This window comes from Varroa jacobsoni, unplaced genomic scaffold (assembly GCF_002532875.2).
Source record: "Varroa jacobsoni isolate VJ856 unplaced genomic scaffold, vjacob_1.0 scaffold_730, whole genome shotgun sequence".
Classification (NCBI taxonomy): Eukaryota; Metazoa; Arthropoda; class Arachnida; order Mesostigmata; family Varroidae; genus Varroa; species Varroa jacobsoni.
Genome location: NW_019213632.1, coordinates 1 through 16,705, shown reverse-complemented (window position 1 = coordinate 16,705; position 16,705 = coordinate 1). Strand labels below are relative to the sequence as shown.

Here is a 16,705-nt window from a genome sequence, read left to right as displayed (position 1 = left end):
ATATACTCTAAAAATAACCTTCCTTCTAATGGAAATTGTGTCAAAACGCTTGACCTGCTTTTGTGGAATAGCTAGTCGAGAATTCACCTGCTGTTTACCTGAAATGAAAGCTTCTTCTAAATACTATTTAAACGTGATGGAACCATTTTGTTATTAACTAACGATAAGTGAAACAAATATTAGGCAAAGTATTTTATTCTTAGAGCGAATTAGTGTATCAAACAACAGCGATAATCTGTCCCAACGGATTAAATTGTCAAGTACCGGTATCCCTCAGGACCTCAAGAAGTTTACATCTGGCTTTGTCTTTTCTTTTCAAAACGATGACAATAAACAACCGTGAACCAATAAAGCGTTAAGCGTTTGATAACAGCATGTAAATGAGTGTTCCTAGTTATAGATGCGCGTCAGTAGTGGTCACAACGAAGAACTATTCATGATTGTGGGTTTTCGCAAATTGCAATCAGCTTATATTTCGGTAATTCGCCATTCTTATGCTATCGTCAATACGTCTGCAGCTGTTGGCCTTCCTGCAATTCTAGCTGCTACCACGGTGCTGAAACACAAAGAGTCTTGTTCTTCCCTGTGGCTGGTTTGCTGTACTTCGTTAAGGCTCTATATATATAATATCGGTGCTTTCAAAAAATACCGATCCGGTTTTGCTGACTAGCTTGCACACTGCTAATAATAGAAGAGCTGTATAGCTACAATATCTGATGTTCTGTTGACGGTGGCGCAGAGCCGATCAGGCCTTTGGATTTAACGGATGACCAACTATTGAGTTCTGTTTAACGGAGACTCTAACTTTCCAGAAGAGGCATCCACAATAGTAAAAATAAAAGTTGCCTATTCCTGTCCTACATTTTTTTTGCTGTAGCTGTTCTAACTCTCGCTGCTCTGCCCACTGCTGTCGTCGTCGTCGTCGCTGCTGCTGCTGCTGCTGCTGCTGTTGATGTTATGATTAGCGTCGTTGCCGCCCGGCGACTCATCCTAAAACTTCGGATTACAGCGCATAGTGTTAGCAATTTTTATCACGCTCAGTTGTTACTGTGGCTGATGCCTGCCTGCGGCGTACTTTTTTATTTTTTTATCAGTTGGCCATTTTACAGTTCACAGTTCCACATTTGCGAGCTGACAGCAATAGTAGACAATTTTTGCAAAACATTACTGGTGGCTGAAATGAGACAATTAATTTGATGTCCTTATTTGGTCCCGTGTCTAAAATAGACGACAAACAGATCTTCTAAGTGTGAAGCTGTAGGGAGGGTTTCCCGAAAATCATCGCTCTAGTTCTTGTTGGCCAGATCTACGGTTGGCCCACTACACATAGTTTACCTATGATGAGCAACAACGCTGTACAACGTTTGAGTGGAACAGCCTGAATTGAAACTAAGTTTAGTTCTACCACTATTGCCCTTCTGGTCTCATACGATCCACTGCTTTCTCTATTACTCATTATAGAATCAGTATTAATGTTATGTATCGATAATATTTTAGGCGTCAAAAGGATAGCCACCGAACGTTCCTGTTCGCGAGAGCATTTGTTGCAGCGTACTTATTGGTACTGGATGACACGTCTAAGCTAAGCCTGCGAAAGGATTATTGTCTGATTGGGCACGTGAGTGGATAGTATACGACAGCTAGTTTCACAATCAGTTTTAAACGAAGCGAGCAGCCCACAGGCAGTATGATGTTTGTCCGACTGTATGCGAAACTATCTATCACTGATATTACTTTAGAATCCTTATTGCTTTATTCGTTTTTTACGAGCCCTTAGAGGTTTCATCCATAGCTATGTTAAGTGTCTTGCTAGTTACCACATAGTCGATGCAATGGACTGCTTTCGGCGTCGGCCGCATCTACTGCTGTTTTGCGGCTGATATTCCAACTCAACCGAACAACACCTGCTGTTCTAACAACAGCAGCAGCAGCAACAACTTCAGACAGGCCGCACCAACATCAGAGGCTGTATTGAGCTGCGAAGTCCACCAGCTTTTACCCTGGCTTGAAAATAGAAAGGGGTAGCAGACACGGGACGCGAAATAAGGATGCTATGACGGGGAAGACGGGAAGAAGGGGTCAATTTTTGGTCGGACCGATGTTAGCTTTGCTTGCTAGCAGGAGCAACCAAGACAAGTGCCTACTTAGCGGCAGCGACAACATTAACATTTAACTTCATGCTTAGCATGTTCGCGACGGCTGTCGATAGCGATCGTGACTTCTAAGACTTTCGACGGTCCTGGTTGGCAAAGGAAGCTGTGGCAGTACTCCGCGTTCGTGCATCTAGTCGCCTGCCGTACAACGGCAACGGTCTAACCTCGATCCCATCTTCCTTGCGTAAACAGCGCATAACAGTGAGTGCTAGTGCAATGACATGCGATAAACTTGAGTAAGTTGTGCCGAGGGATCAATTCATTCAATGAAAATATGCCCGAACGCATAGGCAAGATGCCGAAATAATTCAAATCAAAACTAGGATAACGTTAAAATGGGGGTAAAAGGTGGGTGGTCACAGATAGGGACACTTAATATTCACATTACAGCCAGATGCCATTGCTAATCTACAACTATCGTAGTGGTCATTGTACCTGTAACGACGATTCAGAGGAAACGCGAGCAGTAGTTCTGAAAAAAATATGGCCCATGTGTTTTCGACTGTTGTCAAATCAGATTCGAATTGTGCGCGTTGGCCACCGGATCATAGTGGTCGTTACACGCAAATTCAATTAAGATGAAAAAAAAGCAGGGATATTGCAAAAGCAATATGAACACAATAATAACAAGGCTAGCAAGAAAAATAGTATACCTCAAATCTGCAGTAACAATGAAAATAATTTTCATAAGCAGATTGATAATAGTTTATCTATGTGGATCTTTGTGGTTGTAATGCAAACTTGTCTTCTGTTATTGTATGCACAAGTTTCAGATCTTATACTACAAACCAGAATTGGTTTCCACCTAATGAGTTGATGATTTTGCCTACAACATTGTTTTTTTGCCCCCACAACTTCAACGTTTATCAAGGGGAAAAATGCTGCTTTTTCGCCTTCTGTCTTTCTCTCAAGTAGACGTTGTGGTTTGGTGATTTTTAGGAGCATTTCAAGTGTTAGAAACTGTCCACGTAAAAGCTATTCCTGTGGCAGCTTGTAATTCTGTCGTCATACTTCTTCCTTATCTTGGTTTGACCGTAAATGACTTTTTATGACGGGGAGCGCTAATGGGCCGTAAATCGGGAAACAAGTTTTGTGTAGTAATATATCAGGTAATATAAATGACCATGACCGCGCGACAGGTACAAAGACGGTAATTGCTAAAAAATCACTTTTTAGGTATTTGGCTCGTATAACCAGAAGTATTTGATTCGATAAAATCAAATTAATATAGTGCGATTTTCGAATCGCACTCATCCAGTTCTATTGAACACTATTCACATTGTTAGAAGGAAAACATCTTAGTACTAGTGTGTGTAGACTTCATTGTTGGACGACGTCAACTGATAACGGCTCCTTTTTATACCTTCCGATATCGAACGGCTTACTAGAAACCGTTTCTCGCTTAAAAAAAGTTTTTACGATATATAAAGTGATGCGTTAAACTTAATGAAAACTTCGATAAGCTGTTTACCGTAACGGGCATGCATTTACTCACTATTTTTAGTATTTAGCAAAAACCAAAACTTTTTAGAACAACAAGAGAAGCTTGTTATGGCGAAAAACAACACGTCGTTGGATTTGGACTCGGATTTCGAGCAAAAATCGGCTATTATCGATATTCTTTTAAAAAGACCTTTTGTTTTGCCTAAAGTTCGCGGTCTGCTTTATTGCCAGGCGTCGTGTAAAACACCCGAGGAAGAATTTTATGAGGTACAGCGGAAAATCCTCAATAAGATTTGTTAAATATTTAAGAATTCATCAAAATAGCTCAAAAAAACAATTTTTGGTACATCTAGGCCTTTTAATATAGGAATTAGGGGCCATCTTAGAGAGAAGAATGTCAGGTGCCAAGTAGATCATGCACAGAAGGTCCGTCTTTTCTGCATATCTTAATTTTTTTGGCAGTTTTGAGCAATCTTGGAACTGAGAGCTTGCCATCAGCCTCAAATATATCACAATTTCTAAAACGTATATTATAGCTTTTTGTATTTAGCATGTTTGAGCTACGCTTTGGCAAGTTTAGATCTACAAGTATTGTTCAACGCAAAATGACTACTAAAAGCTACTTGCAGATTAAAGAAGGAATATTTTTAAATTGAGCAGTTGGTAATTTAGATCACGAATCGAAGCTGTGAATACAGAAGATAGGGATCGTGTTAACTGAATATATCCCTCATAAAACGACACTTTTGGCGCAAAAGAAATTGTCAAAATGTTTGTTTTTGTTTTATATAGAGTTTTAGCAAAGTATAAGAGAAATTTCAATATAGACGCTCCCTATACTTAAACATATATGTATATCTTGACAGGATTAGACGATGCCGTCTGATCGTTCGATGCCCGACCTTCAGTGTGATTTTTGCCAGCATTTCCGCCTTTATCAGCCTTTCTTATCTAACCTACTGCCGCGAGCTCAGCAGCTACCAACTCGACCAAGTGGAAATCCTCCAGATTTTTGCCAATGTAGTTGATTCTGATGGTATTTCGTATGGCTATGCAATTTTTTGTATTATTTCCCTAGGCATTTAGTTGTCGATTGGGGACTTAAACATAGTTTTTCTTTTTTCTGTTTTCCCCGAAACTAAATAGCTAAAACAATTATTATCATTATGAAATGTCTTAGCTAAGTTATACCAGTTATATGAGAGTGGAGTATGTATGTAATAATATAATAGTACAATAGATTGATTCCACGTAGATTATCGACTTAAGATTGTTGGTAGCTGTCGTCGTCACAAAAAGACGCCGTGTTGTAAAAAAGTGATGATCATTTCTCTGGAGCTCTCTCCTCGGTAAGCCTTTCAGACAAGCTGAGTTGAGGTCGAGCCGTGACAGCAAACTAGAGCTGATAAGATCTGACGCTAAATCGACTACGACACGTATAGTAAGCCTGTCATCAACATCTGAATTAGCAAAGCGACAGCGTTTCGTAATAATAATAAAAAAGACAACAGTTTATTAAATCTCAATATCTATCGCTGCTAACGTACAATATTTTAAGCGATCCTACCATCTGCAAACGACTTAGGTTTCGTGCTTTATGAATCGATCCAAATGTATGCTCGGACGAAATAAGAAACAATGTGAAACCTACACACATTAATAAATACGTTACTAAATAACTTAATATCTTAAAATACGAAGCGCATATATCGTAGAGTCTAATGTGTTTTTACCATTAAAAAACATAAAGCCGTTCTAAAAATATCATTTCCACGCTAAGTTAAGGTTTTATTGGAACACTTCTACAACAATTATTAAAAATATAAATTTTACTTACAAGCGATATTCAGCTGTTGATTAATTATTTTTTAAGTGTTCTAATTTCTAAAAGGTGTGCTTCTTCGACAAAAATTAAAAACCCGTTTAGAGAATACATTAATTTATAATACATAAAGAAATTATTATGCAATGAATGAGTAGACTCATAGGATTTAGACTTTCTTTCAGTTCTAGAGACTTCGCTCTGATTTTGGCCTTACGGCTTCGATCCACTTATTGACTATGAAAAATCTCAAAGAACACCAGTCCCTTACTTCACATTAATATAAGTCTACCAGGGAAATCAGATTTTATTTGGAGTTTACGCAGTCTGCACACGGTTTGGCATTTACCTTTGTATTTACACATTACACGGTATATATTTTGCTGCTGCTGCTGTGCCGTGTTGATAGCCAGCATTAATATGCTATAGTAACCTCTTTATAATGATGAACTCGATAAGTTATAATTCGAGCTATATTATGGCAGGCTATGGACGTAAATAAGCTAGAGTTTGTCACGCGCTTCTAGATAAATTATATTTGAACCATTGGTGCATTTGTTGTAGTTTAGGTCGAAGACCTGACGCGGTTGTTTCGACAGCATGTCAGCCTGTGTAATTGGTCAACCGCCGCTGCTATATTGACGGAAAGGCCGACCCTCGAGTATCCTACTTAGGAGCACGAACACGTTTACGTTGTCGCGACTATCTCATTGCCTATATGAAACGTTTATAACAAGTCGACACATAATTCAGTACCACCAGCAAAGCTACTTTACTAATGACAATGGCAAGTGGCGAATTTCGCATTTTAACAAAATATTCACTAGTGCTTAAAGCGCTGACTATACGTAGAAAGAGGTTTTTAAATTCAGTTAAAAAGAAACTTTGACTAGTTTGTATTTTCATTATCATTATTGGCACGTATTCAAAGTGAGTTTTAAATTTTTTGCCGGTACGCTATTGAAGGGAAGTGCAATCATGGAGATAAATTAAGAAATCCTTATGGGGTGATCTATTGTACAGAGATTACCATCACTGGCCATACAAAGTATCAGCTAAAAAAATCTCGTTATATAGATTTAGATACGCCGCCCATTGCAGCTTGAAAACTGACGGGGCACTTCGAAATCGTTATTTGCCTACATAGATAAATTATACGCGTTAGCAATCTTTACTCCTAAAAGACTTCAACAACCGGGCTGTTCGAGTGCAATGATAAGCTGCTTGATTGTGCCTATGTGGCGGTATGCACTATCTAACTAGTTGCGTTCTTTATAGGTAGATCGAGCTTACTGTAGTATTAGCGATTAACGAGCAAGTGTGTGGAAAAAGTTGAAAAGGGTGACAACTGCTACATCCACTTACTTTGCAGAATCGCCTTGCGGTTCTGCCAATTGCACACTTGATTGAATGACTGTACTGCGGAATGACTGAACACGAAATGAAGCTTTGCACCTGACTTCATTCACGGGCATCAGACATATTGTTCTTAACCAAATCTGGACAAATAATTTTGCCCAGGTAACTGTTTGAATTGTTTAAAACGGAACCACTCGCTCGCTTTAATAAACACACAGAGTCCTCTCTGTCAGTTATCGTTTAGAGAACTGCTCATAACGTTAATTATGTCTAGTTAATATAGTAAAACATACGACGATTGACCAATACGGGCCCCCATGGCATCGAATACAAAATGAGGGGGAAGAAAGGGTGTGATCGACAGGTGGCAGCACCTTCCTATTAGTGGGCTAGATAAACTAACGAAAGGAAACGATTCATACTATGATAGTATTGGCGATAAACAAATGGTGAATTAATTGTTAGTATATCCATATATATATATATATGTATTTTTTTTTTCTCAATAGTTATCAGTAGCTGAATACGGTTGCTGTATAAGCCTGGCCTGAAAGTGATCGATTCGAATGCGTCAGCGTTTGAGCATATTCTATTGCTGTCTAGCTTATATTGTAGAGCGACACAAGAACTAGGAACATACACAATTGTGGCAAACTGTGTGACACTTGAATAATTCGCATGGCACTCCATAGATGGAATAGTGCTACAGAACAAACGCACCGATAATCACCCAAGCTTACTTATAAGTTATCACCTACGATATCAATGTCGAAACGCTTGTTGTTCTAAAGCCGAGAAACGCACATTGTGTGATACAATATGTTGTTTTGTTTGTATTTTGCTCTGGCAATGGAATATCAACTAGGAAAATATTGTATTTTTGCGCATTAAACGAAATTGAGGATTTAATTAATTATTTAAGCCTTGTTGAGTGAGCGTGATCTCTTATAATATCGTTCACATGAACAGAAACTAGTGATGATACTTTCAGTATTGTTTGTTCATTTCATTACCACGAAAGTTAGAACAAAATTTATCTATCGGGTTCTTAGGATCACACATTCTTTCGAATGAAGAACAAATTCAAAAAGCTTATCTAACCTAACACTTCTCAGACCAGAGGTTAGCTCCAACGGCAACAGATACATTCGATCTATTAGTCGGAAGCAAGTCTGTTCCAACTAACTAGAGGAAATCAGTCGACTGATCAAGAAGGTAATAGAGGAATCACCTTTTTCTAGACAAGTTTTCCTAACAATATCTTCGTCAATTATATTCGGAGCGCCGTTAGCGATTGTATGGCATCTGGAAAAGACGTTATTATCGACTCAGGGTACCGGCAGCCGTGGCCTATCGTCCGACCTTCGACAACATGTGAAGTTAATCCCAAAACATCATTGAACTGGAGCAACGGCTCGAAGCCTGCTCATGCCGCAAACGAAATGCAAAGGTACGCTAGTGGCTGACTCACGTAGGGGTTCGGGGCGCGTCTCAGCAGTCAGCAATAGCAGTTGACGCGCTCGAAACATACATCACGTATAAAGATAAATTACCAATCCCTATACACACACTTTTATAGCTTAGACCGGTACTCGACTGCGACTAATAACAATATGACTAATAATTCAACATAGACAAACGTTCATTCAAATGGGAAAGTGTGTTGGACAGAAAGCCAATGTACCATAACGCTCCAACTAATTTCATGGCGTTTTATCGCAACGGTGATAGTTGCTGTTGCGATTGAAGTTACGGCAATAAGGCGACGGTAAGATGACTCATTCAGTCCTTCTGTGCATACCTTGATCGTGTGTGTTTACATCTTTGCTTTGCTCTAATATTTATATAATATATAAGCCAATTACACTATCGTTCGTGTCCTGTCGAATAGAATGCTTGTGGGATGATACTATTGAATGATTTAAGCTGTGCATCTATTCTGGTCGGTGCACTGACGCAGCTCTTCTCGATAAGCATGAATGAGTTATTCCATATGAAAGTGTATGTTTTTCTTACGATACGGAAATATTACCAGCCAATTGTCGCATGCAGATATCTACATTTTTGTGTCTCATGAACAGACGGTTATTGCCGTCATTATATGTACGTGCGTTCTACCTTGAAGTAAGCTAAATTTTCATAAAAACTAGACATGTTAATTAGAAATGCTGACGTAAAACGTTCGTGCTTGTCGATGGCACAAACTCACCGCGGTTGTATAGGCTAATATAATAATTTTCTAACTGTAACAGTCTGAAAGGAAATGTGCCTGTACACATTCCGAAGGCTTCTGTTCCGTTTTGCAAATCTGTTCCGACCTATTTTCACTAGCTACTATGCCATTTTGAAGTAAGCGAACAATTGATCAAGGAGGTGAGCTAAAGCTTCTTCATAGTTTAGCTAGCCTCCACAGTGTAGTGTGACTACCCTTTCTCTATGGGTCGGTTGTATTCATTGCAACTCGAGTCCGATGCTCATCGCCTAATAGCTTCTATAGTTCGTCTTCTCATCGTATAAAACCGATAGAGAAAATACTTTGAATAATTGAATTGAGCTGTTGTTGCGCTTTCTATGGCCGTCATTTTCCATGGTCGTTTTCGTTGTGCGCGATAACCGCTTCCACATGAGTTTACCATTGGCATCTATTGTTTGCTTAGATTGACAAAAGTATGCCTTGTGCTATTTATGTGCTGACTGCTTATTCGCTTACCAGCTGATGCTGAAGACTATCTAAAGCACCATGGTGTAGAGCAAGCAGCCTGGCGGTCAGAGGAAGCCGTTCATTCGCACGCAGCAGTAGCTGTTGCTACTGTTGTTATTGATGGCTTGAACTAATCGAGCAGCTATTTCAAAAAGCAGAAAAGATGGTACTATGTATGCGTATTAGGTATTTTATGAAGGCTCGTTTAGACGTTGTCTTAAAAGTCATAAGGAACGTCGTTATTAGTCTTTGAAGACCTAACTTAAACCCGATTGAGAAGCACGTGAACGTTAAGTCGACCGTGATGTCAGAAGCAGCGCCGCACAACGAATATGCTTAGTCACAACCGGACAAGATTGGGTCGCACAGGTTGTGGTTCTTTAGTAGCGATTAACGGTACGAGTGTTAAGATAGCAGCCCCATACCGTAGAGAAATGCATGAATGTGTAAAATACGAACAATTCAAATAAGTCAAACAAAAACATAAAGAGAAACCTTAGAAACGCGTCACGTGTGGTAAGTTGTTGAAAGAAAGATAAAATTAGCCAAAAACACCGAAGTATTAAGTCACAAACTGAACCTTTGCCGAATATTGCCGAATATTTTCAGACAACCCCTATAATACACAGGCGGTTAATAGAAGTATCCTTTCAAATGAGGCTTTTGACTACGCTATCATTACACATAGAGTCATCTTCATGCAAGCGAAAATTTGACGTTGAACTTTAATTAAAAAAGAGTGAAATTCGCAGGTTGAAAAGACAAACCTTTGTCGAGATGTGTAATTGAAAGCGATGGCTTTAAATCTATGTTGTCCTTATGCAACTAGATATAGCTTATTCGTCCCGCATAACTGACTGCAGCAATTCTAGCTAAATTAAGAATTTATTTCGCAAATTAAAATAGACTTACTAGACGACAGTGGTTTGCTTAGCTGACTGGCGTCTGCTCCACTGTTTAGCAACATATAGCATTAAAGTACGGCTATTGTTGTACCACAACTCTATTTTTCCACATTTACGCGCTACGGTTCGCTTCGAATTATCGATCCGTTTTCTATAGTCGAATAATAGCTTGAGCGAGTTATGCATAGGCTCATTCTAAATACGACGAATTTAGGCCAATTGAGTGTTTTATTTATTGTAGGAGGTTTCAATGACTTATAATAAATAATTAAGCTACTTTGCCTTGGTTCTGACATGAAGTGTGAACACTTGCGATCGAGCATCTAATACATATTTGCTGATGAACTTTAGATTATCCTCTTAGGAAAAAATAAGATCGATCACATATGTTGACACTCCTTCATTCACCAGTCCATCGATCAGCCGTATCCGCTTGTGTATCGACGGGACTCTATACAAAAAAGACGTTGCTCGTTCTTGTTCGATTGGTCGATTAAAGAGCACTGTAGACGTGTTCTTACTGTAAAATCTGACGACAGAGGTCACACGTAATGAGCATTAGTGGCATTAACAAAAACTGATGGTTCGATCTTTGGCTGTACCAACGACGGTTCTAAGAGCAAAGCCGTTTACCCATACTGCTCGGTGATGATAAGGAAGAACTGCGATATTGAGGCCAAAAGATGGAGGTTACAGTATCTTCAAGCTGTGTCTATGCTGTACTCTTGTCGTATGGTCAGCAATATCTGTGTAGCCAACGTTTGTCAACATGTTAAGCTATTTCTTTCCTCCGTATCGTCGAGTGTAGACAAATATACATGATTGCCGCCGGAACAAGACTGCAAAGAAAACAGTCAAATTCGCGAGTTTGCTTAGTTCCGTTAGCGTCCGGCTAATTGTCATAAACGATGTACGCGCTATTATTTACTTGGTGCTTCAAACTCGTCTAAAGTATTGTATTTTTCATTTCATTTAAACCATATTTGTGCATATGGCCTTAATGTGACAGTATATATTGGTTAGCTGTGAAATTTGTGGGGTGATCTATAACGAAGAAGCTTGAAATCAACGGAAAATTTGCTGATATAGACAATTACAGCGACTGCTAAGCTAGATGCCTCGGCAGTTCTTTTAGCAGATGTGAGGGTTGCGACGTTTCCAGTGGGGCACTACTTGTCAGTTAACTGGTTAAATGCATGCTAGTTCATTGATTATTTAACTAACGCTAATTCTTCACGGCAGCTAGCGCCATCTTTTATCATTGCTGAGTATGCAGCGTTCATTCTATAATATCTTCTATGAGCTAAGCTATGAGGTGATATGGGTGACGGCAAACTAGTATCTCCGTTGTATTCGACTGCTTTATTGTTATTATTATTATTCTTATTCTCAGAGCTCTTTTTGTACCTATCTAATTTGAACGGTGAATTCCCCAACTAATGCTTCAACTTACATCTTTTCATACGGAAGTGAAGACCAACTTCTTCTATTTTAAACAAGCACCATGGATTATAATACGCCGTAATAACTAAAAACCACCAATATACGTGTAACGATATATCTATCAATTTTGATACAAAATAAGCTCTTTATTCAAATAACGGCAGAAGACAATGTCGCATTATTAGTCATCACATTGTGAGTTCATAATGAGTATGGCAATGCGTCATAGATTAGAATTCGAAACCCGTTGTGATCGCGCCTTGAATTTGAACTTTAAAACTCGTCTTGAATTGTTCCCGATTGTATTGATCATACCCTTATCTTTAATATTCGCTTCAAATGGATCATATCTCCAGGTTTCATTCGACCTAGTGTCGATTTGAACACGCAAAGATTCTATACTCTATCCCCAAGATAAGTGTCCAATTGAAATGTTAACTTCGGATCGCTCGATTTGAGGGATCAACATAATCTTTGTTTCAATTCTTGTTGATTGAAACAAGCACTGCGCCAAAAGACGAGGTAGTACGACCTTCGGGACACGATACCTCTTCTAGAACAACAGTTGAAGTATTTCGGGTGTCATTGAGACTGCGTTAGATAGTGCTGTGACAGTCTCGAAATTATCATACGACAAAAGTACGTCTTTATACCGAAAAACTTAGCTTATCTTTAAAATATTACATTCAATACAGCTATAAGCATTTGTAAATTGTACGTTGAGCGAAAACGACGCTTGGACATTAGCTTTCTCCTCAGACCTTTATGTATACAGGCCAAGTCAAATTTTACCAGATACACTCGATTGCCTTGCGTTTCTGGTGTTTGGTAAGTTCTTATCTATTTTGTGCTTTACTTTGTTTCATGATATTATTTTTGCGCTCTACGCGGAGAGCATCAATCTGCAGTACAGACTGTTGTACACAATTAGTATGATTGACTTCCGGCGGTTTATGGTTCGTTTCTGGCATGCGCTGTTGCGATCATTTTTATTATCGTACGTATAATTATGAGCTATTACGAAGGTGTCGACAAGCAAACCCTTCTATTTGCGAGAAACATGCTCGTTTTGCTTTTCTGTTACATATTCTTGCTGTCTGACTGATCGCGTTCTCATTGACCGTTTCATAATGTGCACATCTGCTACGTGTATGCTTGTACATCTGACTCTATAGAGGTAGCTTCAAAACAGTGACGCGCAAATCGTTATTTCGTTTGCAGCCCTTCTAACTTCTAATTTGAGCCTTTTTTCGTTGCGATCGTACGATAGATCAGGATCCAGCGGATTCTCATCCGACAGATCCGAAATGGGTAGCGCTGGGGGAGGAGGGACGGGGACCAAGACGGGCGGTCAACAACAACAGCCTGAAATGCACAAGGTGATTATGGTCGGTAGCGGTGGTGTCGGAAAATCTGCACTCACGCTGCAGTTCATGTACGCTGAGTTCATCGAAGATTACGAGCCAACAAAGGTAATACGTGATATACATACATATATATATATATATATATATATGTATTAGTTCTAATGGTGCTCATTTTCGCATAATATAATAATGCCGCAGGGAACCAATCGCGATTCTAGCCACGTTTAGTACTTGAATTATCGCCTTTTTTGCCTTCTTACAGGCCGACTCGTATCGCCGCAAAGTAATGCTCGATGGTGAGGTCGTTCAGATAGACATTCTCGACACAGCTGGACAGGAAGATTACGCCGTGATAAGGGACACGTATTTCCGATCCGGTGAAGGTTTCCTCTGCGTGTTTTCAATTGATGAACCCGAGAATTTCGAGGCCACGAGAGAATTCCGTGAACAAATACTTCGAGTCAAAGGTGAAGATTCGGTACCGTTCATTCTCGTTGGAAACAAGGCCGACAAGGATGAATCTAACCGAAGGGTAAGTTCGATCTCGTTCCCTTCATAATAATTTACGCTTTTCGCAGAGAAAATCTTCATTTCGACTTAAGTGCCACTTGATTTGCTTTTTATTAAACTCCATTAATCAAATCAATCAACAAAGACAAATCAGCACAAAAAGTATATTGCGATATAAAAGTGCGAATCGCTAACTATCGTTTAGATTACAGTGGATATACTCTAATAGAATAGAAACTCTGACTAACTTTTCTAGTAACTTAAAGTGTTATTATACAGTTGTTGCTACACGGTCATTTTGTCGTTCTTTCAAAATATCAGGTGACCGTGGAGGAGGCCGAAGAACGTGCCCGTCAATGGAATGTTCCGTACGTTGAAACGTCTGCCAAAACGTGTATGAACGTCGATAAGGTCTTTTACGACTTATTACGGCTGATACGTGACAAGAAGCGGGCTGAGCAGCAGACCAATCAGAGCGGTGCCAAAAAAGCCAGTGGACAGAAGAAAAAGAAATGCACCATACTCTAGGACTAAACCTTGCATACTTTTTGTCATGTCGTGTCGCCATATTGCTTCCCCCCCCCCCCCCGAAAACCACGACATGAAAGCCAACGACAGCTGGCTGGTCCGAGCGCCAACTCATTCTATTATCACAATTGCACAAGTACGATAGGAGCCAGCTAATAAAGCCGATTTTCGTACAGTAGTAACAGCAGAAGCAGCAACAGGCGCAGTGAGGCCTTCCATCAAAAAATGGTGTGAAGAGCGATGCGGACGAGAAACAGACGACCGATGCATTGGACTCTATAGCAGACCAACAACCTTCACTAATACTAATATAAAATAATAAGTGTGAGTGTGCATAGTAAATCATATACTTAAGACAGATGACGGCAACAAATGAGAAAGAAGCAAGCGCCAACAAATAATGTGGCAAGATAGGTTATCGAAAGTGAGTACACAGACGACATATACAATATTAAAGAGTATGCCAGGACGGCCCTTCATTAAATCTACCGAGTTATCTCTGTTCACTTCAAAAGGTAGCTTTCTCTTCTATTATTAGCTATGGAAAAACCCAGATGGAACAAAAACATGAAAAACAATCAATGTTCCGTGTGGAAGAACCTTCGACATAAATAGTCCAATCACAGCCAGACGCTGCGTGATGGCAATGAGTTTCGGTCAGTTATCTTTTGATAATTTAAATGAAAGTTAGCAGTTCAGCCACATCATCAATCCGCAATGGTCGCAAAAGCCTTTCTCAAGAAAGTGATTTCTGAATAGATGAAAATAGGCGAGAGCACCTTTATCGCTTGTGGCTTGTACATTCGCCGAGTGCGATATACCAATCATAATGCATAGTCGTGATGTTAGCATTGGTAAAAAGAGGAATGATAAAATGAGTAAGCTGAAGGCATTTTTCGCATAGAACAAATGCCCTAGAGCTTAGTAATAAAAAAACTGGAAGTGGCAGACCAGTTGTAGTCTGGCGATCATTGGTAATTAAGTAAGTGAATGGTACTAAATGGACGTGACAAATATTGCTTGAGCGTTCTGCTAGTATTAGTAAAGGCTTTACTGTTTTTAGAGAAAGAGCAGAAAGAGAGAGAATGATGAAGAACGAGGAAGGAAAAAAACGGTCCGTGAGCCAATAGTAGATATTTAATACAGTTGATAAAGAAAGAGGGAGACGAAAAAAATTGTTAGAGGCATGCTCGGCAGGACTGTGTGTATGCGCATTAGTTGCGTATAGTTGCTGAGTGGCAAATCTAGTGATGGGGGGCTACCAATTTTGTTAGTCTATTGCGAGATGATGATTGGCGGCTGAACTGGCTTAGACCAGCATATGCTTTAATCTCCGAACATTGTTACATCTGATCGACGCCTGGCGCAAGGCTCAGTAGGCACAGACACACTCACACCCACACCCATACAAGGCGTATATTTTAGGATGATAGGCCCTATTAGTTCTATATCATATAATTGTTTTCTTAGTCTTGGAAAATAAGCATAAAAAATAAGCATATTGGAATAAGAGTACATTATTATTTAAAAGCATTAAACTCAAGTTGTATATTTGTTTATGCGGCTGATAATAAGCTGTAACGACGGCACATGATTCTGTAATGAACACATTGGAGTGTTTTCAAACGACGTGAGATATCTAATTTGTTGCTATCAAATCGAACAGCTTTTCTCGAAGAAAAAATACATTGATAAATGCATTTTTATGATGATGTTAAATTGTTTTTAATGCTCCTTTTATATTAAATATTGTTATGTAAATAGTTGATAAAAGTTATATAAATTAACAGATATAATGGTCTTAGGCGATCTAAAGGCGAACGAGACACATCAGAATCAGCATGAAAGTTGTCGGCTCAGAAAAAACGTAAAGTTTATTTTTGAAACAACAATAGAATAATAAAACAATGAAGATTAGCGAAAGCGTGAAACGGAATGGTTACGGTAATCGCTAAAGTCGATTATGATCTTAACTGATCATCAACCGTTTGCCGGCAATCATGAAGAATAACTGCATTGCTTATCTGAGTATTTGCATCAAATCTGGGTTTAGTTTAAAGTGTAACATTAAAACATCTCAGACACGACATTCGTACACATTGACAAAATGTTGGTTGGAGCAAACGGTATTGAACTGTCTCATTTTCGGTTAATATAAGGAATTTTCGGCGCTTATCGCACGTCGATGATTACACTTCGTGTATTTAGAAAGAGCAAAAATGACATTTATGATAAGTGCGTGAGTGTTTTTGGCCAGAAATTGCCGAAAGAGTCGTGAAAATTATAGTATGGAAATGTGTTTGCGCCTGTTTACCTCTGCATGTATGGAAGCGTTTTATTATTAGCATATTATAATTAAATTGAACTTATTTTCGATATTATCACCTAGCTGTGAAGGCCCGTTTGTGGGTTCGATCGTGACTGATGAATAATTAAGTGGAATTTGGCTGCTGTAAAATATTACGAAGTATATA

At 39.2% G+C, this 16,705-nt stretch overlaps 1 protein-coding gene and 2 long non-coding RNA genes across 5 annotated transcripts in view; 1 reads left to right on the top strand and 2 right to left on the bottom strand.

The window, feature by feature from the left end:
- Rala (Ras-like protein A) overlaps positions 1 to 15,943 on the top strand; it is a 23,166-nt gene extending 7,223 nt beyond the window's left edge. For 2 of the 3 annotated variants that reach the window (XM_022837842.2, XM_022837843.2), the window contains 3 exons: positions 13,097 to 13,298; positions 13,456 to 13,725; positions 14,025 to 15,943. In XM_022837842.2, coding sequence (XP_022693577.1) covers positions 13,097 to 13,298; positions 13,456 to 13,725; positions 14,025 to 14,231 — 679 coding nt within the window. In that variant the 3' untranslated portion in view covers positions 14,232 to 15,943. Of the gene's footprint in view, positions 1 to 8,068; positions 8,228 to 13,096; positions 13,299 to 13,455; positions 13,726 to 14,024 lie in introns of those variants that run through there. The other variant, XM_022837840.2, reaches the window with a different exon arrangement.
- On the bottom strand, positions 178 to 8,093 carry LOC147753121 (uncharacterized). The gene is made up of 2 exons (XR_015312141.1): positions 8,009 to 8,093; positions 178 to 996 (listed from the first exon to the last, which is right to left on the bottom strand). It is a non-coding gene; the product is annotated as an uncharacterized LOC147753121 (long non-coding RNA).
- Positions 5,350 to 7,988, bottom strand: LOC111263071 (uncharacterized). The gene is made up of 2 exons (XR_002682007.2): positions 6,784 to 7,988; positions 5,350 to 6,132 (listed from the first exon to the last, which is right to left on the bottom strand). It is a non-coding gene; the product is annotated as an uncharacterized LOC111263071 (long non-coding RNA).
- Positions 15,944 to 16,705: the final 762 nt, after the last annotated feature.